This window comes from Patagioenas fasciata, chromosome Z (assembly GCF_037038585.1).
Source record: "Patagioenas fasciata isolate bPatFas1 chromosome Z, bPatFas1.hap1, whole genome shotgun sequence".
NCBI classification, from domain to species: domain Eukaryota; kingdom Metazoa; phylum Chordata; class Aves; order Columbiformes; family Columbidae; genus Patagioenas; species Patagioenas fasciata.
The window spans coordinates 38,021,147-38,045,354 of record NC_092560.1 but is presented as its reverse complement, the minus strand read 5'-3'; the positions used below and the strand labels follow the sequence as shown (position 1 = coordinate 38,045,354).

The 24,208-nt window shown below is 42.4% G+C and overlaps 1 protein-coding gene across 7 annotated transcripts in view; it reads right to left on the bottom strand.

Annotated features, from left to right (window-relative positions):
• MARCHF3 (membrane associated ring-CH-type finger 3) overlaps window positions 1–23,046 on the bottom strand; it is a 94,561-nt gene extending 71,515 nt beyond the window's left edge. The window contains exons 1-3 of one of the 7 annotated variants that reach the window (XM_071802463.1): window positions 22,971–23,046; window positions 22,504–22,668; window positions 21,121–21,263 (exon numbers count right to left, since the gene is read on the bottom strand). In XM_071802463.1, the coding sequence (XP_071658564.1) occupies window positions 21,121–21,124 (4 nt within the window). In that variant the 5' untranslated portion in view covers window positions 21,125–21,263; window positions 22,504–22,668; window positions 22,971–23,046. The other 6 variants (XM_071802465.1, XM_071802464.1, XM_071802468.1 and 3 more) reach the window with 6 other exon arrangements.
• Window positions 23,047–24,208: the final 1,162 nt, after the last annotated feature.

Here is a 24,208-nt window from a genome sequence, read left to right as displayed (position 1 = left end):
CAAAACAGAGCAGAACCAGAACAGGTCTCCATCTCTGTCTCCCCAGCTGGAAAACCCAGTAATCCTTAAATATTAAACATGACACTAATGGGATACTCTTATTAATCAGTCTGGATGTCAGCCAAGCTCTGCCCCATCCATGCGCCCCTTCCTCGCTGCCTCACACCTGCAGACAGAGAGCCCAGAAAGACCCTGGGTCCCAGACAACAACTAAAATAACAGTAAGTTCTTACATTCTCTTCATTCCAACTCAAAAGCATTGGAAACTTATTTAAAGAAAAATATTAACTCTCCCACGGGGTATTACCTTCTTGGTCTCAAATCAAATCCAAACAATGACCATGCTAGTTACAAATAAGGAAAAGTTTCTAACTACATGAAGAAAATTAACTTGCTTTCAGTCAAACAAGCACAGAGATTTAAGATAAACTATTTTACAAAAAGCCTAAAAAGAGAAGGCATTGAACAGCTGGCTTTGATTAGTTATTTCATTCTTTAACTAAGGTTACACACTTCAGAATTTAAAAAAAAAAAAAAGAAGAGGGGGAACAAACAACAGAGAAAACTGGTACCAATTTACAATTTTAACATTGAACAACAGTTAAAAAGAAAACTAATTCACACTGAAGGTGGAGCTTTTAATTATTCATATACCTATTTCTACTTTTTTAATGAACAAACATTGGACTAGAGCCACCATTGATATTTCAATGTGTAATCCCTTATGTGAAAAGTATGTATAGCACACTGCCATTTAGCACTTGTCAGAGTGATTACAAAAATGCAGGCAGTCTGTGAATTAAGTGTCATACTTTTATTTAGAGGTACTATTTTCAATTCCATGTATCTGTTTTTAGCATGTTTCCTTAAATTAGATCAGACTGCTGTGTATAACTAAAATATGATAATCCACAGATGCTAAATGCTTAAATGTGAACACAGAAATATTGTGATTAGCTTCTCAAACTGAGAAAACCTGTCAGTGTGTTTCTTCAATAAATATTTTTAGTATTAAAAATAACAAAAAGAATTTACTATATGCTCCCTTCGATCCACATTCCTACCCTACTGATTTTTGGACAACAGCAAGGTGATGGAGACATGGAGGAAAACAGAATATAGTACTTAAAGGAGCAATATTTTTTTCTCCCAAGGCTGCAAATGACACCATTTTAGCAAACAAAAGAAAAATGAGTATTTGAAAGGAGTCTGGTTGAAAAAAAATTTCCTAAACCTCTCTTCCCTTACAAAAGCAGAACAGACCTAATATCATGGAGCAGATTCAGGTTCAGATCATATCTAAGACACAGGGAGTACTGAAGTCCAAGACCTTGCTTTGGGCCTTTCCTGATTTTTTTAATTCCAGCATATGTGCTGAGAAACTCAGCTATCGCTGTAAATGTCAGTGAAGTACTGCTTGATAAATGCTGTAAATTTTACCTGTAAGAAAAGCGAACAAACCAAGATTGCCTTAGTTGTGGTTTGGCACAGCTTCACTTCGGCTGTTTCTTCTGGATGGAGTGCAGGGTTTGGAGAGCTGCCAGTAGCACTGATAAAGTGAACCAAACCATAACTGTAACACACAGGGGAAGAAAAAAATTATTTTGCCAAGAAAATGCTGTTGGCAATAGCACAGCATCCTCACGTACACTTTTAAACACCCCTCTATGCTTGCAAAAGACTGTATCTTTAATACAGAATAAATTTGTCTTTCTTAAATAACAAAAAATTAACAGCTGACAGCTACTTCCATTATTGCTTTTTCTGTATTCATTAGTGCTGTCTTATGCTCCTTGTTAAATACATTCCCCAGAGTGGCAAACGTGCCTAGCAGTGTGCAGGCTTCATACACCAAGCTAACTGAACTCTCCTTAGATTCTTCCGTGTACTAACAACAGTTCAGAATTGATTTATAGCTTCTGCCAGTGGTATTTTACTCATGCCATGTGGAATACAGAGAAGCCATGTACTTAATTTCCTGTGAAAAACCAGTTCCAGAAAAACTGTTTACTCAGCATAAGAGAGGAGCACTAGTTCCTCATCCAGCACCTACAGTGTAATGAAATGGCTCTATTCCTGCTACTGAGCCAGAACAGTCAATACAAGCACACAACTATTTTTACCTCTGCATATGGTGCAAGGCTAATTACTCCACCTTTGTTTCTTTACAGATCTAATATAAACTTCCAGTCAGAGATCCATAATGAGATGTAACCAAACAAACATGACCACATGCGTGCTATTGCTTATTTACAATTCTAAAGTCTAGAATTTGTAAGTGTTATTATTGTTCCTGTAAATAAACAGCTGAAGTCCCCTTCCAAATAGTATTCTTATCTCCCTTTTGGTAATCTGTCATGTACTTCAACAACTTCTGCTGAATGACCATTAACCAAGCTGCATCAGGGTGGAGTACTACCCAAAATACTTTTGGTCACAACTGCTAGAGCAGGAAATCGTGCTCTCGTGCCATGTGCGCCCATGGAGTATGCATCATGACCATGATTCAAGACAAGAGCAGAGGTATATAAGGTTGAGATTCAGGAATCAGTTCACTACTTAAAATGTAGTATTTTATAAATTTATATTCAAGATGCAGTGAGAAAACAACTGGCCTTGAAAATACACCAAATAATGCAGCAATCTTTCCATTTGCTTGCTGCAACAGGATCATGAATTTAATAGCCTGTCCATCTGGAGTTCAACTTGCACACGTGCCAGGAAGAAATAATTCAACCTACAAACCAAAAGTGTAACCCTCCCACATATGGATTCAGTGTATGCTCATGACAGCCTTAGAGAATATCATTGCTTCCTTACCTGCATCATTCCTCCCTTCAAGTAAAAAGGCCTAAATATCTAACCATAGTTCTGGAATGTACCAGCAGTTCAGGGTAGAAGTAGTGTACCAAGGAGCTGTCCAGGAACATGTCCCCCTTGACAAAAAGTAGGTCTGTCAGGAGACCTTTCCTTTATCTGTGGGCTTCCTCCCTAGCTGACCAAATCCCTAGTGTGTGATGACACAGTCTTATCAGTTGTTACCACGAACAAACCTACTACAGATGGCTGGAATTTTACATACATAATAGTGAATTCTCTTTGGAGGGCTGCCTGGATCCATGACCGCATTAAACGAAGCAGACATTGTACTCATATTTCTACTCCTAAGCCTGGAAAGGTCCACAGATCCATAACTGGATTTTATCAGAAGCAAACAGCTATAGAGGACATTTTTTTCCCCTCAATGGATAATGAAATAAATTCTGCTTACTGCACTGCTTCTGATAGGAAGAGACTAGCCTACACTACAAAAAAGATTTACTCATTAGCCTTGAAATGTTCCAGAGTAGGTTTCCATCTTGACAGTTCGTTCTCATGGACTGTGCACATCAAACCCCAAAAACACATCAGTACCTTTTGTGGGCATCATGAGTTCTTACAGAGCCAGATGGTTAGCATCAGCTACCTTGGATATTCACCGTCAGGTTTTCCTCAGCATTCAAAGACTCATTGTCTCATTTCAGCTAAACAACAGAGATAAGTGACAAGCCCTTCCAACTTGCATTTAATAATTTTTGGGGGTGTAACTGAACAGCCTTTGTATACTGTTACCAAGCTCTCTTTAGGAGAGTCCAAGACTTTAAGACCACAGTGCTATCCCCGAGTTATTTATCATATATGCAGTTTACTTCACTGGTGAGTGCTGTGCTCATCTGAAGACCCTCTTCGTCAGCATGAAAAATGCAGTGTGAAGGCTTTGCAGACAGCCTTCAGTCCAAGTGCTCACCTAACCAACATGAAGTACTGGAGTTAGAAGTGGTAGCAGCTGATGCTCAGAAGCCCTGAGGAGTGTGTACAAGGAGACCACCCAGGACAGAAGAGGAAGATCAAGGAAAGCAGCAGGTAACAAAGCAAGGCAGATACAGACAGAAAAAGAATACAATGAAATGGTAATCAACCAGCCGTAACTCATCAATTATGAAAGCTAATCAGAATTCAGGAAAAATAAAAAAAATAAAAAAGAAAACCTTTTTCTGAAACTGAGAAAACACTTGTAAAACTGCAAAAATAAACTGAGAACTGGAAAAGTTAAAAAATCAAGAAACACTATTCTGTCCTCATTAATGACCTTTTCAAAATCCTTTCTGAAGTGAAGCTTTGATCATAATAATTTTACTATACATAAAAGACTGAAACAACCTTGAATCAGAAAGAACTGTGCATGCAAACCTACCATGCCTTTCTAGCAAAGGACATCAGTACTAAAATATTACTCAAATCATAATTTTAAGGAAGTAATTTTCATTTAACAAATAATAGAACTGAGGTGGAAAGAAGCACTGCCTGGCTCTCTCCCACTTGCACACAGAATGAAAGGCAGTGGTAGGAATAGGAAGCCCTGGCTGCCAAGTTTCCCCTTTCCCCTCCACTTGCCTGTGGAGGCTACATCGCCACAACAGCAATATTCAGCACAAATGAAGCGTAAAAGTCAGTTCGTTTATACAGCAGCGGGGCTCTGTCAACTTACCAGGATGATTTGGCATCACTGTCATTGGCTCCACCTCAGATTAACACGTACCACACACACATCTTCCACTGTGCTCTGAACACCACAGCCATAATCCCTCCTATGGGATCAGCATAGGATCCCATTAAGATCCATTGTGAAACAAGTATTACATAGTCGAAACCAAAGTGTCTCTAGACCGGACCTTGCTTTCCATCTGAAATTTTACTGAGCATGGTCATGTTCACTGCTGCTAAGCTTCAACTCCAGTTTCTATGCCAGCCTACCTGTACGTGCTTCCTGAGATTCCTTTTGGGATGAAACCACATGTGAAGTTCTTTTCCACAAGGAAGCTTCAGTTTCAGAACTGAAAGAGGCTAGAGAAAGAAAAGTATTCACTATCACATTTTGTGCATTTGGAAGAAAATTGCAAAGGCTTAGATTCAATCCAGGCAATCTCTTTTGTCACGGAGAGAGGAAGGATGAGAGGCCTGAGAGTATTTATACATCCCAGGTAAAAGGAGAAATGCCGACCTTCTGCTGTTTCCCGCAACATGTCTACAAAGCCACAAGTAAATGTGGGGAGGATCAGAGAACGTAAGGATGTAACTTCCCCTTAAAGAACAGGGCAGTTTTGTTCACAGGATCTCTTCTTATACTAATTAACAATCTTCTGAAAGACTTTTTCTGATCAAGATTTCCCGTCCCACTTTAAAAGTCCTCATTGTCTCTGATGCTAGGCTCTGACGGCTGCTCCAACATAACACACAAAAATGAACAGAGAGGAAATGGGAGGAGTTTCAGGTTTTGCTTAATAGACCACCTGGATCACACAACACACAAAACTGCTCACTCAATGAGGTGGGATATATTGGTCTATTTATATTGTAACTTGCAGCTGCTGTGACAGTGAATTCAATGTTATCTTTAACTCTGGCCACAAACTGGTCTTTACATAGGTGCGAGGATGCTGCAGAAAAGGCTTGTTGCTGAAATTATCACAGATTTTTTTGGCTCTGTTGCAAACTGCTTACATAAGATGAAAGAGCACTATCCTCTGACTGGTTTACAAATGCCCAGAAACCCCTTGATCTCTGCTTGATGACACTTGATTACCCTCTGATGAAGGCACAGCTCTAGAAGTAGTGTGGGATCCACACTTCAAACACAAGTCAAGGGATACTACAAGTATTTTTTAGCGTTACACCTATGACTGAGAAATATATAAAATTCAAAGTCCAGTACTAACATTTTGTTCATAAAGATTCCTCTTCAAAAAATCAGTCTAGTCACAAACAGCACCTTATCAAAATTGTTTTTAGTATTACTAGTAAGTACAGAAAAGAAGGAAAACAGATAATGATTTTACCTTTTTATTACAGTAAGCAAGTAAGCAAAAAAAAAAAAAGCTGTGTTCACATGTTTACAGATAACCATGTATATTCTACAGAATATGCATAGAATAGAGAATATTCATATTACAATTCAATACCTATCGACATCATTGGGCTACAAACCCTCACAGTGAAAAAAACTTCTAACTATTCTCCGCCTTTTGCAGTACAGTAACTGAACACAGGCTACTGGGAAGTTAACACAGCCTCGAAAGTTGTATCTTTAAGTAATGTGATACTTCTGCTGTTGTATGTTGTTGCTTAACCATCTTGAATATTAAAGGGCCTAATCAGCAGTTCAAGAGAGAATTCAGTCATCTTTTTTTCAGGTTAAATGAGATCTGGTCATTCTTACGAACTCAAACATTAGGCACCTAAGATAGGATATATATGTTAATATGAAGTCACTCTTCCCAAACATCCTCCTTTTCCTCAATCACTTTTTAAATTTCTAGACAGTAAGAGGAAACTACTGCTTGCAGAAGTGCATATCAGCCTTTGTTAGCTTTGGCATTCCTACTGGTACCATACAAAGTCAGTGTCTCAAAACACCCAACTGGTTTGAAGTACTTTGTTATCTGACAGCATGATGGGTAACAGTGCATGTGCAGACCTCCAGCCTTGATTAGGTCTGAAACTGCAGTTTTCTTTTGGCTTTCCAGAATCTGGCAGCATGTGACAAGGACACCACAGGCAAAATTACAGCAGAACTCCGCTCGAATGGCCACAGCTACTTACTTTGTATTGATAGTGGCATTATAGTCAAAGATGATTTGCTCTTTGCTTGTTAAGGGTTGTGCTAATATGTGAAGTACTTTCCAATTTGGAAAAACAGGTAAACTCCTTGGCCTAAAGCATTTATGATCAAATACAAAAAAAAGCGAGAAAGTGTAAATTAGAGGAGAATAAGGAAAGTTATTTATGTAAAGATGCTCACATCTAGATAATTCTCCTTTTATAGTGCTACAGTGATTATTTACAAGATAAGGCTGCTGCTTAACTGTCAGCTCTAATTATATTTAGCCAATGTTGAAAACTACTGGACAAGTGGTTGGGGACAGCTCTTCCGAGTGGAATCACAGAAGCACAGAAGGGTTGATGTTGGAAAGGACTGCTGGATGTCATCTTGTCCATCCTTTTGTTCCAGCAGGACTAACACACTATTTGCAATTACCCTTCATGTGTCATTAGCAATCAGCAAGTTTCCTTGTAAGCATTGTGGCAGGCATTTATCTTCCAGAAAGTTCAGAAGTAGGAGAGACATGACCTTCTGAAGACAAAGTCATGAACATCTTCCCATATATGGGAGCACAAATGAAAACACAGACACTATTACAAGGGACTCAGTTAAGTGATGTAATGAGGCAGGCCTGAATGGTCCAAGAGATGATAGGAATCACTATAACATACTACAGAAGACAGATATCAAGGAGGTGAAGTTATGGGGACTTTGAAGAGGATTTTAATTTGGTTCTGTGGAGGCATCAAAGCAGGAGGTGACAAATCCGTGTCAAGGACTGCTGTGGCCACTGGGAAGAACAAGACAAGAGTTACAGCTAATTGTATGCAGGACAGGGTCAGAAAGAAAATTAATAGCCACAGATAATACAGAAGAAGAATTAAAAACACTGTTCTTGGTATGCAGTACAACTGAGCAGGAGATTATGAATCTTGGTTAACAGTCTGACAAGCCACACTAGAGAACAAGGAGAAGGAAAACAATAGCTAAACTCACAAACTCACATACAAGGGAAAAGATAAGCAGTCTAATTTTTTGTGCTCAAGTTATTTTGAGATCCTCATTCAGAAAGCCTCAGAGGGATGGCATAATAACAGAGACAGATATGCTAAGGAAGGAGATAAAGGTTTAATATTATTCATTAGTGACAAATGCAGGGGTCATCTAAGGTAAGATGGTGGCGGGCAAGGGATGGGACCACAAAGGACTCAGAAGAAGACTGTCTGCAGAGCAGGGCAGAACTGCTCTACTCCGAGCTCTGCAGTTGTAGTTTCTGTGCACGCACCAGCGCAACCTGATGGTGAAACAAGCGTGATACATACTCCAGCACTGGCCATCTCTAGGTGCTCACTGCATTACCCCTCCTGCCTGCAGACATGGTTTTCTTTCAAAGGAAACTCGGTCTGTCCTTGAGTGCTGACAAATATACAGAACCAAGGGAAAAAGAAATATGATAGTTTGTTAAAAGACAAGACACTGGAATGTCCAGAGAGAACCCAACAGTCTGACAGCAACATGATGATGAAGATAAATACCATTCAATGAAGCATGAAGGACCAAAGGGTAAGAGTTGCCTAGAAAATGCGTTTAAGACCTTGGTGTAAAATGCAGTGATTTCCATTAGGCTTTGGTGACACCAGTGTCAGAAAACCAAGTTCGGGGACTCCTTCGATGTGATATAACCAAACTGTTATCTCTTGGTTTAATATATTCTTAAAGGAAAAAGTGCACAAGGCTTCAACTTCTAAGTCTTCCCTTATCTAAAGAAGCAGAGCCTATTCAGCCATTTTAAACTGGTTTTCCTACTTTGACATCTTCATTTACTGTGGCACAAATTTTTCAGCATAAAATGCCTCTGGCTAGCAATAACAACTCTATTTTTAGGACTGGGGACAATGTCAAATGCTTTAGGAGAGCAAAACAACCAAAATTGCTAAGGCAAAATTTCCCATTGAAAAACTGGGGGAAAATGAAGGCAATGATGTAGCTTAAAGAGATCCCTAAAGCAGCACAAGCCAACAATCCAATCAGTCTCTCTTGCATTGCAACCTCCTATTAGATACTTGAAATAAGATTTTTGCCTTCTGAGCAAATAAGGAAATAAAAAAACGCATTGATTAAATAGTCACAGTTACTCAAACTTCTTGCATCATTTGTAAACAATAACTGTGACTGCAGTATAGACAAAAACCAGAACTTAGGTATTCCTCATTAGGAAATGCATATTTACACTATATAGGACAGCATTCAAATTAACTCATCTATTTAACTACTTGTCATCCATTACTTCACAGAACAGGAACAGGTTTTTGCTTATGTGTACTGGTGGCACATCTTTCCCAGGGTGACTGCCAGGATTTGCCAAGGCCAACAAGATCACAGACTGTGCTGGATCACAGGACAGGACTCAAAAAAATCCCCATGTGCTTCCTATCCCCCGGGTAATGACTTTCATGTCTGCATTCAAAGAGCAATGATAAGCCTTCTACCTTACCCACATTAAATGATCATCCATATCGCTTTCTGTCCCGTAAAGAAAAAAAGTCAACAAAGGGAGTACCATACACCTGCAAGACAAATCCTATTACCTGCCCACTGCTTCTTTTCTCAATTCCTTTGCACAGCATTGTGATGGGTTGACCCTGCCCAGCAGACAAGCTCCATACAGCTTCACTCACTCCCTACCCCACCTGCTACCAGCAGGATGGGAGAGAGCACATGAGCAAAAGCAAGAAAACTCATGGCTAACCATAAAGACAGTTTAACAGGCGAAGGAAAGAGGGGGAAAAAATTATGCAAGGACAGTCACTCACCACTTCGCACAGGTAGATGGATGCCCGGCAATGGTTGCCCTGGAGGATAACACCCCTTGTCCATCCCCCCCTACACCAGGTTTTATTGCTTAGCATGACACTATATACTATGGAAAATCCCTTTAGCCAGCTCAAGTCAGTGATCCCCCAAAAAACTACAACTTACTCACTGAGGTGGGAGGGAGAGAGTGAAAACCTTGGCAACACTGATTAGCCACAAACTCAAAACTCAGCACCGTAAAAACTGCTATGAAGAAAGTTATCTCCATCCCACCCAGATGAGTACAAACATGAAAAGCAGTACAAGGTACTGTACAACCCCACTGCAGCTGACTGGCCAGGCACAGATGTGCTTACAGTAGCTCCATCTCGTTCATAGAATCATAGAATCATGGAATGCTAGGGACTGGAAGAGATCTCGAAAGATCATCTAGTGCAATCCCCTGCCAGAGCAGGAACACCTAGATGAGGCTACACAGGAATGTGTCCAGGTGGGTTTTGAATGTCTCCAGAGAAGGAGACTCCACAACCTCCCTGGGCAGCCTGTTCCAGTGTTCTGGCACCCTCACTGAGAAGAAGTTTCTTCTCAAGTTTAAGTGGAACCTCTTATGTTCCAGTTTAAACCCATTACCCCTTGTCCTAACATTATTTGTCACCGAGAAGACCCTGGCTCCATCCTTGTGACACTCACACTTTGTATATTTATAAACATTAATAAGGTCCCCCCTCAGTCTCCTCTTCTCCAAACTAAAGAGCTCCAGCTCCCTCAGTCCTTCCTCATAAAGGAGATGCTCCACTCCCTTAATCATCTTTGTTGTCCTGTGCTGGACTCTCTCCAGCAGTTCCCTGTCCTTCTTGAACTGAGGGGCCCAGAACTGGACACAACATTCCAGGTGCGGTCTCACCGGGGCAGAGTAGAGGGGACGATTTTGTCCAGAGAGCAGTCCTGTATTGCAGACTGCAGAGGTGCAAAGCAGTGACAGTCCATACACAAGTTCCACGGGCAGAGAACCATCAACCTGCTTCCTGTTTTCTCCAAGAGAAGTCTGATTACTACAGACATGCAGCCAAATCCCATTGCTGCTCAGTGACCTGTACCAGTATCTTGCACAACACTGGTTGCTGTCAGACCTCAAACTCCCTCTAACTGTCCTAAAACAAATCTGGTTTAGGAGGGAGAGAATTCCAGGTTACACCTCTACACCTGACAAAGATTATGGATCTGAAACTTAACTAAAGGGTCACATGCCACTGAAAGCTCCCTGACAAGAAAAATGTTCCCTGAACGCTCCTTTCAAAAGGCCATGAAGAGATGGATTTGTATCCTGTTGCCTAATCTTAAAAGCGTTTAATCCAGAGAACTGTATGTGAAAATCTGAGCCTAGACATTTCTGCACATGATCGCAGCAGCCATCTGCACAGTGTACTCTGTATTTATAAGCTTAAGTTATTTCAGCTCAGGAGTTCAAGTGAATGAATACATGCTTCATAACAGATTCATATTCAGTCATCATTGCATGACTCTATCTACTCATCCAAATAACCCCAGGCTTTTTAGGCATGTATTCAACTGCTTAATCTAGCATGAGGGGATGGTTCCTATCAGTAACCAAAGCCAGGTCTCAGTCTGGCAGCAGCAAATGTACTCTTGTGAGCAGATGGGATGCAGAAAATCTTTCTGTTCTGCTCCAAAATTCTGCATAAGTTAATATCAAGCTTGTCTTTTTTTTTTTTTTTTTTTTTTTAAGAGCTACAGTTTTCAAAGATAAACTGGCTTGGGGTTTTCTCCCTTCCTATCAAAGCTGAAGATTCTCCTATAGAAGTTCGAGGATTCACATGGATCTGTGAAAGCATGTCTCTTGCCTCTCCCTCTTCTGGCTCACAGGTCAATTTGTAATTCATTATGGCAATTCAATATAAAAGTATTTTAGTACGGATTTCCATTTAAGAGATTCATACTTCTTAAAGAAAAAATAGATGAGTAGTCATGGGATTCTCTGATTAAACACTGAGCAAACAAAACACTGACAAATTATTTCTAGACATAATGTTCAACTTAAAACACATGACCCATATGTTTGGGGTGAGCAACAGAAGATGAACAGCTAAGATCAGCTAAGTAAAACAGTATGTCAGGCAACGTGGGAATCTAAGTAGAAGTAGTTAAGAAGATTTACCCAATTAGATGTAAGTATTTTTTGCTTTGATATCACACTCCATACTTTTCATAATGAGTACACTAAATTAAAAAGTATTCCTAGCAAGAACTATTTCAGATGATAAGGCTATGCATTTCAAGTGTCTTCACTTCCATACATTAACTAATCCCTTCTAAATGTATTCTCAGATAGGAATACTAAGGCTCTGCTATTTCACAAGGGCGAGGAGGGAGACATGAGAGGACCTAAAATCAGAGAAGGCCCAACTAAGATTCTGCTGTAGAGAGTTGATCAGCTGCAAACAAACCTATGCAACTCGTACTTTTTCTCGCCTTGGAACTGAGCTGTCTGGACAGATGGGGAGCGACCAAAAAACAAAAAAGTTCTTCCTAAAGCTGGCCCTAAAGTTCTTTCTAAACCTAGAAATTCAGCTCGTGCAGTCTTCCAGATATGCACAATGGACAATAGCAAGAGTAGCAAGAGTGGCAAGATGCACTGGTTCAGCTTCTAGAAGTTGTGATGTCTCCCATTTCATGCTACACTACTGAGTAACTTTGTTATGAATAAGCAACAGCACTATACACCCCATGTCACTGTTGCCAGCACACAAACGCTTTCCCAAAACTCTGCCCTCCCAGACTTTCAAAACAACACAGAAATATCTGCAGTACACCTGTTTAAATGTATTTAAGAAACTCTAGGGCCACTTCTGCCGTAAAGCAGCTGCCTTTGCAGATCACAAAAGAGCTTTCAAAGCACATAATGCACTCAATAGAAAGGTGCAGGCCAAGCTCTGGCTCCAGCAGAGGAGACTCACTCATGTCACTTCAGCTACGTGTGTATAACTATTAAGGACTACACCTTTTCTATGAGTCCCTGCTGTTTCTCACCCACACAGGCTGCAAAGTTAAAACGCCCTCTCGTCAAATTTCACACGGCTAACTTACCAGATACAGAAACGCAGACATGTACAGAAAGACTAAAGTCATCTTCAGAAAAACATTTTCTTCTTACCAGTGCCCCAGTATCTGTCTTTTCTAACAAAACTCATTAGGAAATAGCATTTTAAAACTGTTTACATAATACATTTATGTCTGGAAATTCTCATCAGAAACCTATAAAAATACAACCAAGTTCTAATATCCTTTGGTTAAACTGGCTCTGATGTGATAGCAGGATATAAAACAAATCACGGCAAGGAAGAAATTTTCCCTACACAATACTATGTGTGGTTGAGACAATCTTCTCTAACTCTTCCTCCCATGTTCAGTCTTCCCAGAATTATGACTTTAATGAAGAAGAGGACGTTCTTTAATCTGCTCTGACAGACATCGTAAGAACTGCATTCAATAATTTTGGCAGCATACTCAAGAACCTGGGAAGAAGTGAAAATACTCCACTTGTCAAGATCTGGAAAAACAGACCTGCTATTCTCTGTCACAAAAAATCATTTCAGTCTGCTAGGTATTGTTGAACAAAAGGGTAAAAAATTAAATTTGCATGTCTAGAAGAACAATGTTCCCAGAAGAATAATTTCCATTTGAAAAAAATAGTTTCAGTTTGTTAGAATGGAGATATTCTTAAAATTAATACAGATAATGTATGCTGATAGCTTCAGTGTTCAGGCTTGAATATGATTTTACAAAAAAAAAAAAAAACAGAAGAACACATTACAAATGAGCCAAAAAACTTACAGACACCCATGTATACTACCACACAGTAGCTATCAGGGACAGATCTTTCCATAACCTACATTTATGGAAGTACTGAATGTAAAGACTGATGAACTGCAGACACTTTTGCCACTGCTTCTTTCAAGTATGCCTTGTTTTTCCTGTCAGTCCATACTGGTTACATATTTTTTTGCTATAATCTATTTTATAAATTGTGCCCTCATCCTTTCTGTTTATTTTGAGATATAATGATATCAAGCACCATACTTCACCAGCATGAATAAGTCTGATATTGTTAATGATTATCTGGGGTATAAGGAAATCAGACTGAGTGACAACTAGAAGAGAAAGTTGGTTGTTCAGGAAACAAGCATTCTAGTAATCAGCACTTCTCAGAACAAAACATAACAAATTCATTGCTGTTAGATGGGTATTTGTTACAACACCAATATGTCAAATAACAGTTACACAACTGTGGTCTGTTAAAAGAAAACCAATACCTTATAAGAATCTGACTGGCAGCAGTGAACCAACAACAAGAGTGAAATGACCTGAGAAAAAGGGCAATAACAGAACAACTTCTATGCACTGGGACAAGGCCTAGAAAAATGCATCAGGCTGCCCTATGGCTTTGTCCAGTCTTGCTGTGCCAGGTGCAGAAACACACCATCTTGTGTGTCTGGGCAGGGGAACCCTCTCCAAACACTTCAATAGGTTTTGTGACAGCTGTAAAACTCTGTCTACACATTTCAATGTTGTATCCACATGCACACATTGTTGGCATGCCATGGATCTTGTTTTACGGATCTGGGATGTGAAAATAACATTTTGGTTACAGTTAAAATGGCCACTTCTCCATCCTACGGCCAGGGCTGTCTTTTGCTTCATGCCTTTACTATACATTTCATTAGACCAGCCAGGTGTGACAACACACGTTAGCAGGGTTAGGAGGGTTTCATGCTCTCCAAAGGGTAAATACGAACACTTTGCAACTATAGGCAGGTCTTCACCAGCGTATGACAACCTGCTTGTCGTACTGGTGCTGCTGGAGCCTAGAAAAGCTCCAGCTGGGGGTCAGCACTGGATACCACAGCAGGGATGATGCCAAAGGAGGGTATGTTTACACAGGCTTTTGCTCACAAAGAGGAACTTCCATATATTTAATGCTCCCAGCCAAGCTAGAACTATATGACTGTTTTCTGGCACATGGGCAAACATGAGGCAATTACTCTAATGCAGCTTAGAGGCAGAACAATTTTGCCCTGACTTGCAAAAAACTCCTTAAATGTAACATGGGGACCCATTAGATAGTGCTAGCCTGTGTGCTAGCACAGCTATACAACTTCTGAAATTAAGCTGGCGTCTCTCCACAACTTTGGGCATGAGGAGAGTGAACAGACACCTGCATGTACCTGAGCATGTGTCCATACCCACTAGTCTTACAGGCACCCTGGACTTGCAGAAGATCTTAAGCAAGATGTGGTTTTCATCAGCACATAAAAACTATTTCCACTTCTATTTAGATAATACCTGACTGGCCTGAGGAGTAATTCAGGAGTTCATGTATTACACCACAGTTGCTTCCAACCTAACCCTAACCCAGAGCCTAAGCTTATTCGACTTCACTAAACATCTGCTGCTCAAAGAGCTGAATGACCTCTACATAGAAGGTATGAGGCTCTCACCTCTCAGTCTTGCTTTCTGTAGATAGTTGGAAATGGCAAGGCTTGTTAAGCTTCAGCAGCCAAAATAAAGGCATATATTTTTTGAGATAAAAGCATTAACACTGTTTCTTCTTGAGGCCTACCATGGCCTCAGTCCTCATTCCTGATTCATTGGGCTGGAACCAAGGAAGGGTCATTCTGTGATCACTGAGAAATAATGAATCACCACCTACCCCTAGAGGACAAAACAACTCACTTCTAGGTACTTTTGAGACCACCGACCTATTTCTGGAATGACCCCCTTAACTAGCACAAAGAGTGAACAGGGGGAGGAGATGAGCTGCCCTCTCCTATCTCACATGTAAATGGATTAAAGCATAAAAACTCCTCACTCAGGACACCAGATGTGTGCATGGCATTAGTGAAGTTCCATCACACCCACCACTAAGAGAGCTATAGAGATCATCACTGGACCAACGGACCCTTGGAGTGGTGAAATCTTACCTGTCTTCTGTTCACTTAATCTATCTCTCTTTTCTCTCTCTCCTAACTTTATTCTGGGCACTCAAGGCACTCAAATATCATTCTGAGTTTTGTTGTTGAAATCTTGATAAGTTTTAGATATATTTATAAACTTTTGCCAATACATTATTGACTGTAATTCCACCAAGTTTAAGTAAACTCATGATTTAACTGAACCTCTCAAGTAATTGTCATTACTCCTGGTTACTGCAGAGAGTATTCAAAAGTTAACACTGCCCTCACCACACTAAGTGGGACAGGACACAGTCCTGGCTTATTTCTCAAAATGAGCTCATTTGATGAAGCTCCTTCCCACTTTTAAGGGGCCAGCTTGCTTATTGCAAGCAATGCTGTGAGCCCTCTCGCCTCTGCAAAGCTTCAAGCACAGCTCCACTGCTCAACAGAACATAAGAAAGGTTTCCTTCTAGGCAGCTGTGGTGGAGGTGTCCTGGAGCAGGAGGATGTCTGAAAGTTCCCTTGCTCACAGGGACAGAAGACAAACTCAGAGCACGAAGATGAAGTTTGGCATACCTCCCCATTCAAATTTCCACAAAACTTTAGGATTGGCTCCATTACAGCAAGACAAGGAAGTTTGTGCAGAACAATTAAGGAACAGTCCTAGTCTGCTCTTGTGGTACCAGCATTTTACACCAGTCATTCCATCAGCTTATAATCTGTGTATGTTTCCCTACAACAGGTGAAGATGTTCTCTATGGAGGCAGCTCGGGAGGCCCGTTTCCTCTGCCCAGAAGACCACCTCTCTTGCAATGTAGAAAGAATATCAGTCAGTCCATGATGCTTAGCCAAACTGTTAAACCAGGGCAGTAAGGTCTCCCCTTACCCTCCTTTTCACCAGGCTAAACAGCCTCAGTTCCCTCACCTGCTCCTCATAAGACTTGTGCTCCAGATCCTTCACCAGCTTTGTTGCCCTTCTCTGAACTCCCTCCAGCACCCCAATGTCTTTCCTGTAGTGAGGAGCCCAAAACCAAACACAAGATTCAAGCTGGGGCCTCACCAGTGTCCAGGACAGGGGGATGATCACTTGCTTAGTCCTGCTGGCCACGCTATTCCTGATACAAGCCAGGATGCTGTTGGCCTTTTTGGCCATGTGTGCACATACGCAGGCACATCGCAAGAAGAGCCAGAGGCCACGGATGCATTTGCAAAGAGCAAGTTTTATTTTAGTTACCTCTCTACTGGGGGATCTCCGAAGCCACACCTGAGCTCCCAGGCAGAGGTGACACAAGCAGTTCGCAGGCGCTGGTCAGTTCAGCCCTGCTGGAAGATCACTGGGTCTGCTGAGCTTGCCTGTATTTCAAGGCTTCAGGCAGGCGCAGCCTCCCGCTCTTTCTTACAACAAAGCAGGAATCTCAGACACAGTGATAAGGTGCCCAGAGTTTCTCCCAGGCCTGTGTTATCTAACACAGAGGTTCTACTCATCAAGCACACAAGCTCAGTAAAACAATTAGTGTGATGTGTGTGCTTTTTCTACAGACAGGTGCAAGTCACTTGAGTGTATTTTTACATTTAACTAACCTCCTCGCCAAATCTTCTGCTATATCCCCATACAGCCACCTGGGCATGCTGTTGGCTCGTGTTCAGCCACCTGTCAACCACCAGCCTCAGGTCTTTTTCCACCAGGCAGCTTTCCAGCCACTCTTCCCTGAGCCTGTAGCGCTGCCTGGGGTTGTTGTGACCCAAGTGCAGGACCCGGCACTTGGCCTTCTTGAACCTCATACAATTGGCCTCAGCCCATCGATCCACCCAGTCCAGATCCCTCTGTAGAGCCTTCCTACCCTCCAGCAGATCAACACTCCCACCCAACTTGGTGTCATCTGCAAACTTACTAAGGGTGCACTTGATTACCTTGTCCAAATAACTGATAAAGAGATTAAATAGAACTGGCACCAATACTGAGCCCTGGGGAACACCACTCATGACTGGCCTCCAACTGGATTTGACTCCATTCGCCACAACTCTTTGGGCCCAGCCATCCAGCCAGTTTTGACCCAGCGAAGAGTACAGCCATCCAAGCCATGAGCTGCCAGATTCTCCAGGAGGATGCTGTGGGAAACAGTGTCAAAGGCTTTACAAAAGTCTAGGTAGGCAACAGAAAATCATACAATCCTTGTCCTGAATTGTTTAGAGTATACAGGCTGAAACTGAGCAGAGAAAAGGAAAACACAAAAGTGGAATGATGACGTTGGCAAATACACTGTTCCACCACCTATGTTTTAGAAGGAGAAGGCTAGCAAGGAAAGAAAAAGCACAATGTAAGTACCCACAGAATGGAAAGCTAGGAAAGTGCAAGAGCTCAAGGTAGAAAAAAGGTGAAGACAAGGAAGTGTGGAAGGATGTTAAAGTGCCAAGGCTGGGCATGTAGACATATTCCAGGTCAGAAACTGACAGACCTGAGACAGATTTAATATGTGGTTTTGTTACAATTAAGTGTTGTATGTTATAATTTTAAATTCCATCTCAAAATGCTGTTCCTCAGATTTTTCAACGGGAATGAACAAGGCCTGGTAAAACTACTTTGAATGAATGAGCCTCATGTCAAAAACTGAGGGTTTTGCACATGAAGTCCACCCACAGGATACCACATCCTTATGTTGGAATAAACTTACTGAGGCATTTTGTCTTTGGTCTTAATCTGAATCTAAGCATTTAGTTTCTGTGAGCCATCAATCCCTGAGTACCTCTGAGATTCCAGTGGCCCATGGGAGAGACAGCCCTGGTCAGGAGCTCTACCAGGAGGGGATACCAAAGGCATCCAGGAGACAAGGAGCACCCTGCTGGGCTGAGACAGATTCATGCTGGGATTAGTGGTGACCTCAAACACAAAGTTTGGAAACTAAACATTTCACCTTAGAAACACCAAAACAAAATGTTCTGATACTTCCAAAGCAATTTTTTTTTTAATTTCCCACCAAACTTTAATTTCAGGATGGAAGCAAGTACCAAGATGCTGGAATTTCTAACATAACAAGAATCTCCACTTGGAGAGTTTACTCAGGAGAGATATGGCAGAGTTGCACTAGTCTTCAGGAAGAAACAGCTCCTTCCTCTCTCTCTCTCTCCTTCCTACTCCCTCAAATCCCCAACAAAAACACAGCAACTTAAACTCATCAAGCCAACGAGAATTTTATATTAAATGATTGCACTCAGCCAGCCTGGGCCATTGAGTTCAATTAAGTCAAAGGGACTGCTAGCAGGCTTAAAAACAGGCACGTGTTTAAGAGCTTTGCTGGCCTTGCTGCTGCAGGGAAAAAAAAAAAAGTAAGTTGGAGAGGCATCAATCTGGAATTGAAAATACCATCAATATCTCCAAGATGCAAAATATAATAGGAATTAATAATTAATTCTGGTCTACAGTGCCTTGCATGAAACTTAACCGAGACCGAAGTAAGAGATATTAGTTCTTTTTCCCTTCATGTTATTTTGTAGCCATGTGAAAACACATTCAGTAATCAGAAGAAACAGGGTTGCCACACATTGTGCTGTGGAAAGGCATGTATCTTAATAAGGGAACTGAAGAATAATTACAGCACAGCACTGAGTGGACTGACACAGCGAGGATCACACATGGGTAAGGCAACAATTCCTTCAAAACTGTTCTACTTTGTATTATCACTTCAGTGATTTTCAGTATTTTGATTTTGTGCCAAGCCTTTCTGCACAGTGACATTAATATTTTTCGTCCCTCTAAGACTGTGGCTGCAAGCAGCAGCAGTATTTCTTCCTGCCAGCTTCCAGAAAGAAGACACACCCCTAAGCAGTGCAAATCCGCTGTGCCTACCTTGGTAACACTCTCACATGCTTTTCCTCAGTCTATAATCTATGTTCTATTCTAAATTAAGAATGCCCACAACGGCTCTTCTGGGCTTGCTCTAGCTAGCTGGAGTCATCTTGAGGGTAATATGTCATTCAATCAATGATGGTCTGACGATGAACCCATTCAGAAGGTTGGCAAAAACAACCCCTTTAAAATTTGTACCAAGGAATCTGAAGAAAAAAAATAATTGCAAAGAACAAGTTATGCAGATGCTAGCTGTGTTTTCAAATGTAGATGAAGTTTCTAATACTATGCACATCTCTGAAAAGAGTTTGTATCTGCTGCAGAGAAGGAACAAGTAATCATCTATACAAATTCAGGAAGGTGTTGGAAGAGAGAGAGCAGACATATATCGATTTTCCTTTCAGACAGACTGCATATTTTAGCAGCAACATGAGAGATTTCCTCTCTTCCCCACTGTCTTTGTTGCTTTCTCTTTCTCTCCAACTTCTCCTTCTGATGTTCTCCAATGCAACCCTGCAGGTTGTGTACACACACATTACAAGGAGTACTACAAGAGTCCGCTGTGGCATCAGAGGCAGTGTAGGCATGTTAATACAGAAGATAAATTACCTCATGTGAAGACCATGGTAAAAGCACAGCCAGTACCCAAGCTGGCCCATCTCTACCTAGTGCTCCAGGCAGAGGTTTAGCAAAGCAGCATGGATTTTTTCTCTCCATGTCTTAATTCATCTACATGCCACACTGGACCCCAGCTGTTGGGAAGAGCAACCACGCAAGCTAGAAAATTTTCTCCCTGATTTTGCCCTTGCTTTCCATGTTTTCTCCTCTTGTCTCTCACACAGTCAGTGCTGCCCCCCACAACAGCATGCCACTAGGCTGTGATACTTGTTTGGCAGGATTCTGCCAGAAGGCTGTGTTACATAGCTGCTGTTACCTCTTTAATCTTCAATCCACATATGAAACATTTGAAGCTAATCTAACTCCAGTGGCATCAAAGAAGGTTGCAAAATAAACAGTGTTCCTCTCTACTGTCCAGCCACTTCAGACAGACAGACTAGTCTCAGTCAGGGTCCTGAAGGTCAGTATCCACAGTATTTGCAGCTAACCAGTAGTGGAAGGAGGAATTTTAGAAGAAAATTTACAGCTATACAACACAGAGTGTGCTATCATACCTGCAATCACTAGCTGTGCCATCTTCGGAGGAGCTCTCTTGGGTGCCATAATATCCACTACCCTATGGCATTTCAACATGCTCCAAACAAGATATCTTAACTATCTGCTCACACAGAGGTGGTGTCACAACACCCTGGCTGCTTTGATGCATGCGCTACAACAAGGTTCATCCAAGGGGGGAAATTAGGGGGAACCATCTCACAAGCTACAAGCAATGGGAACCCACAATGGCCATCAGCATGCCACAGGATAGCAGCCCGCCTTCCCAAGCCTACATAGGGCTAAGAAGTCCACACAGGACCCAAAACATTTTCTCCTCTTTCTGCAGAAAGCTATGGCAGGGTAAGGCAGAAAGCCCCACCACAATCTGCCTGTTGCACGACAGGCAAATTCCAGAAAGCAGAAGAAACCACCAGAAACCAGGGTGTCATTTTTGTACCACAGCTGAATGAGAATAAAGAACTTTCCAACAGGAAGTCCAAAGTCACTTTGAGGAGCCCCCAACAGTGCTTCATTCTCATGCAAAGAGAAGAAGGCAGCTCTGCCACTACATATGCCACAAGAACTATAATTAATCTGGTGAGTTTTAATATGCATTCTATGCAAAACTGTATTTCGATAGACCAAAATAGCTCTCATCCTAATTACAGACATTTGAAGCAGCAGATATTACTCACCCATTTAGAGCACAAGCCTGTGAGCCGCTAGGAACTCTGAAACATGCTTGAACTCCCGCTGTGGATGGAACCTTTCTTTAACAAGGGACAACCACACAGAAGTTATGGGCTTGATCCAGAATTTACTTGCAAAACCCTGTTGCCTATAATAAGCAAGAGATCAGAACAGATGATCGACAAGGTCCCTTCTGTATGGGAAATCCAGCAGCCACCTAATCTGTGCATTCCTAGATCAGTCTAATAACTGAGTAAGTCTGTAACTACCACACACAAGCACCTTATCATCTGAAGTTTCAAAGCAGACATCATACACCTCAACATATGGAAAGACAAGTTGGAAGTTGGCTGCTTCATCAGCCTAACAGACATCAACAAACTAAGACAATGACATTTAAATCCCTAAAGAACACACATCCCAGACTACTTATAACTGGCAAACACACCTGGATAAAGCAAGCCATAATTCCACTAGTTGTTGCCTGCTGCCACTCCCCACCTTGTCTCCCTCTCTGTGTGATCAGCAGAGATCACAGAAGCATTACCTACAGGAGTGGTCAGCTCAAGATCAGCACCAGTTTTCAACACTCTGCACTGGCAGGTCTGAAGCCCACAGACACCAGTCATCACCAGTGAAAGTTTTTCTGTTTGTTTCAATGGGCACCGGATGGGCTGTAAATGGTGTTGCCAAAACCGGTCTTTTCTAATAGACAAATATTCAGCTGGTTTCATGACTTTGAAACGGCTAGATTACTCTGTATAGAGTTGACGCATTGCTCATCCTGCCTCCTTCACATGCTATCAACAGTCCATGTCCAAAGATGAGTGCAACACAGGGTGAAAATTAAGTTTAAAAATTTCTTGACACTGAAAGTTAAACTCCTCTGACCTATTCAGGCATTACTACCAAGCAGCTTCATAATCCCTTCTCTCTGTAAAGAGCTGAAAAGAGAAAAAAAAAAAAAAAAGCAAAAGGCTGAATCTCAGAAATTGCATGGGTTTGTCACAAGCTCTGTAACAGAGAAAAAATATGTTTCTTGTTTTTTCACACCCTGTTCCCAGCAAGTCCTGAAGGTAAGTCTGGCTGAAAGAGTCTTTGACTGGATCATTTTAACTTGGACATTTTTACTGCTGGTACTGGGTTCTGATTTTTTTTTATGATAGTGTTAAAATGCTATGCTACCAAAAAAAAAAAAGTTATAATTCATCTCTATATAGATAACACCCTCCTCCCAGAGCCAGGCATTTTTATTCGCATGTGTCCGATTATACTTACTTCGTTTACCCGGACCTTCAGCCGTCCTTCCAAAACACAAACTCAACAGCCAAACGAAAAAACAAAATAACAACTACCAGAAGCCGCCAGCGCAGAAGCGACCTACGTACCGTGATTTTAGTTCCGCTGGCGCCACAGGACTTCGCTGCCATCAACCCACGCGCGGGCAGACGCTCACGGACAGACTTACACCTCCTCCTCGCTGGGACGGGACGCGTCCTGTCCCTCTGCCGCTGCGCTCCCTGGCGCGGACCCGGCGTAATTCCACAGACGAGCTGTAAAGCAGCGACGGGGACGGTCGCTGAGGAGTGCTGCCGAAGTTCAGGGGTGCAGCCGGGCTCTTAGAGAAGGCGGTGCCCTCTCGTGGACCCAGCGGCGTGCGTGGTGGCGCGGACGGCCGCCGCCTCGCGGGGCCGCAGGCAGACGCGGCAGATCCACAGGCAGCAGCGCAGGGAGCGGCGCTGCCGCGGGCCCACCGGTGCCTCCGGCCACGGACAGGCGGGGACTCCGACTGTCCCCCCGCCGGCCCCCGCTCCCGCCGGTCGCCGCTCCCCCGAGCAGCCGCGCGTTAGCTCACCCCCTCACCCTCCGCCGCCCAGCCCGGGAGCCGAGCGGCCGGGAGGCTGCATTGCATCGCACGGCACCGCGCCGCCGCCTCTCACAACTCATTGACCCAACGGCGGAGGCGGCGGCGCGGTGCGGTCCCGCCCCCGCCATGCAGCGCCACTGCCGCGCGGCCCGGCCCGGCTCAGCGGCATCCGCGGGGCGGCAGCGACACAAAGGCTCCGTCCCCAGCCGCCCCCGCGGGGACTCCCCTCGCGGGCTCGCCCCGTGCCTCGCGCCGGGCGCGGCGGGAAAGCCGTGTGCGAGTCTTGGTGTTAAATGCAACGCCGTGACACCCAAGCATGGATTAAAAAACAAACAGGCAGGGAAAAACAACTCGTCAGCTTCTTGTCATAAAGAAGCTAAAACCTCAAAATACCTGTTTCTTGATAGTCTGAAAGAAGCAGCTTTTCTGAAGCCTACTGCAACTGTGAAGCTCGTGTTGATGTCAATGAAAACCTCCAAGTCCATGAAACTCCGTTAAAGTTGTGTGTAAAATGACAGCTCCAAGTTCCTAAGATAGCAATGAATAACCTAAAGGAAACCTGAAGTCTAATATTTTTGATTGCTTAATTATAGTTCTCTATTTCATGTTCTTTTGAAAGCAACCTTGCTTGCCTTATTCAAAAATGAATGAACATTGCAGAGCTGAGATAGTATCTATTTTGCTCTATTTCTGTAGAACGACTGTGTCCTCTTGATACAACTACACATTAAAACACCAAGATATACTGAAATTTTGCTAGAAGGCTAACGACGTGGGGGTTTTGCCTTTGGTGTGCTTTCCCACCAGTGGAGCAAAAAAACCCTGGCTATCTTTGCACGTGGATGCATGTTCACTCCCAGTGACACAGCTACTCTTCCAAATGGAATAGAAAGATGCATACAGGTGCCATCTGTGTATTAAAATAAAAGGAGAGACCCCAACACTGGTTGTTGGAGTCAGTTAGTAAATCTTGGCAGAAGACAGGTGGGTTAAATTAAGCAGAAATTTACATGTTCACTGGAGTGGGAACAGTAATGAAGTCATTTGGCACCCAACCTTGCAAACTGATCTGCAGTGATAGCCCTTGCCATCATGGAGACTTTGCTGCAATGGATGCCCCACCGCTTAGAGCAGAAACTTAAATTTGTGTTTAGGCTTACACACACATCAAATCGATGTGTATAAATGTGCTTTCTGACCACTTTTTTAAGCATCTGAATTTTGCA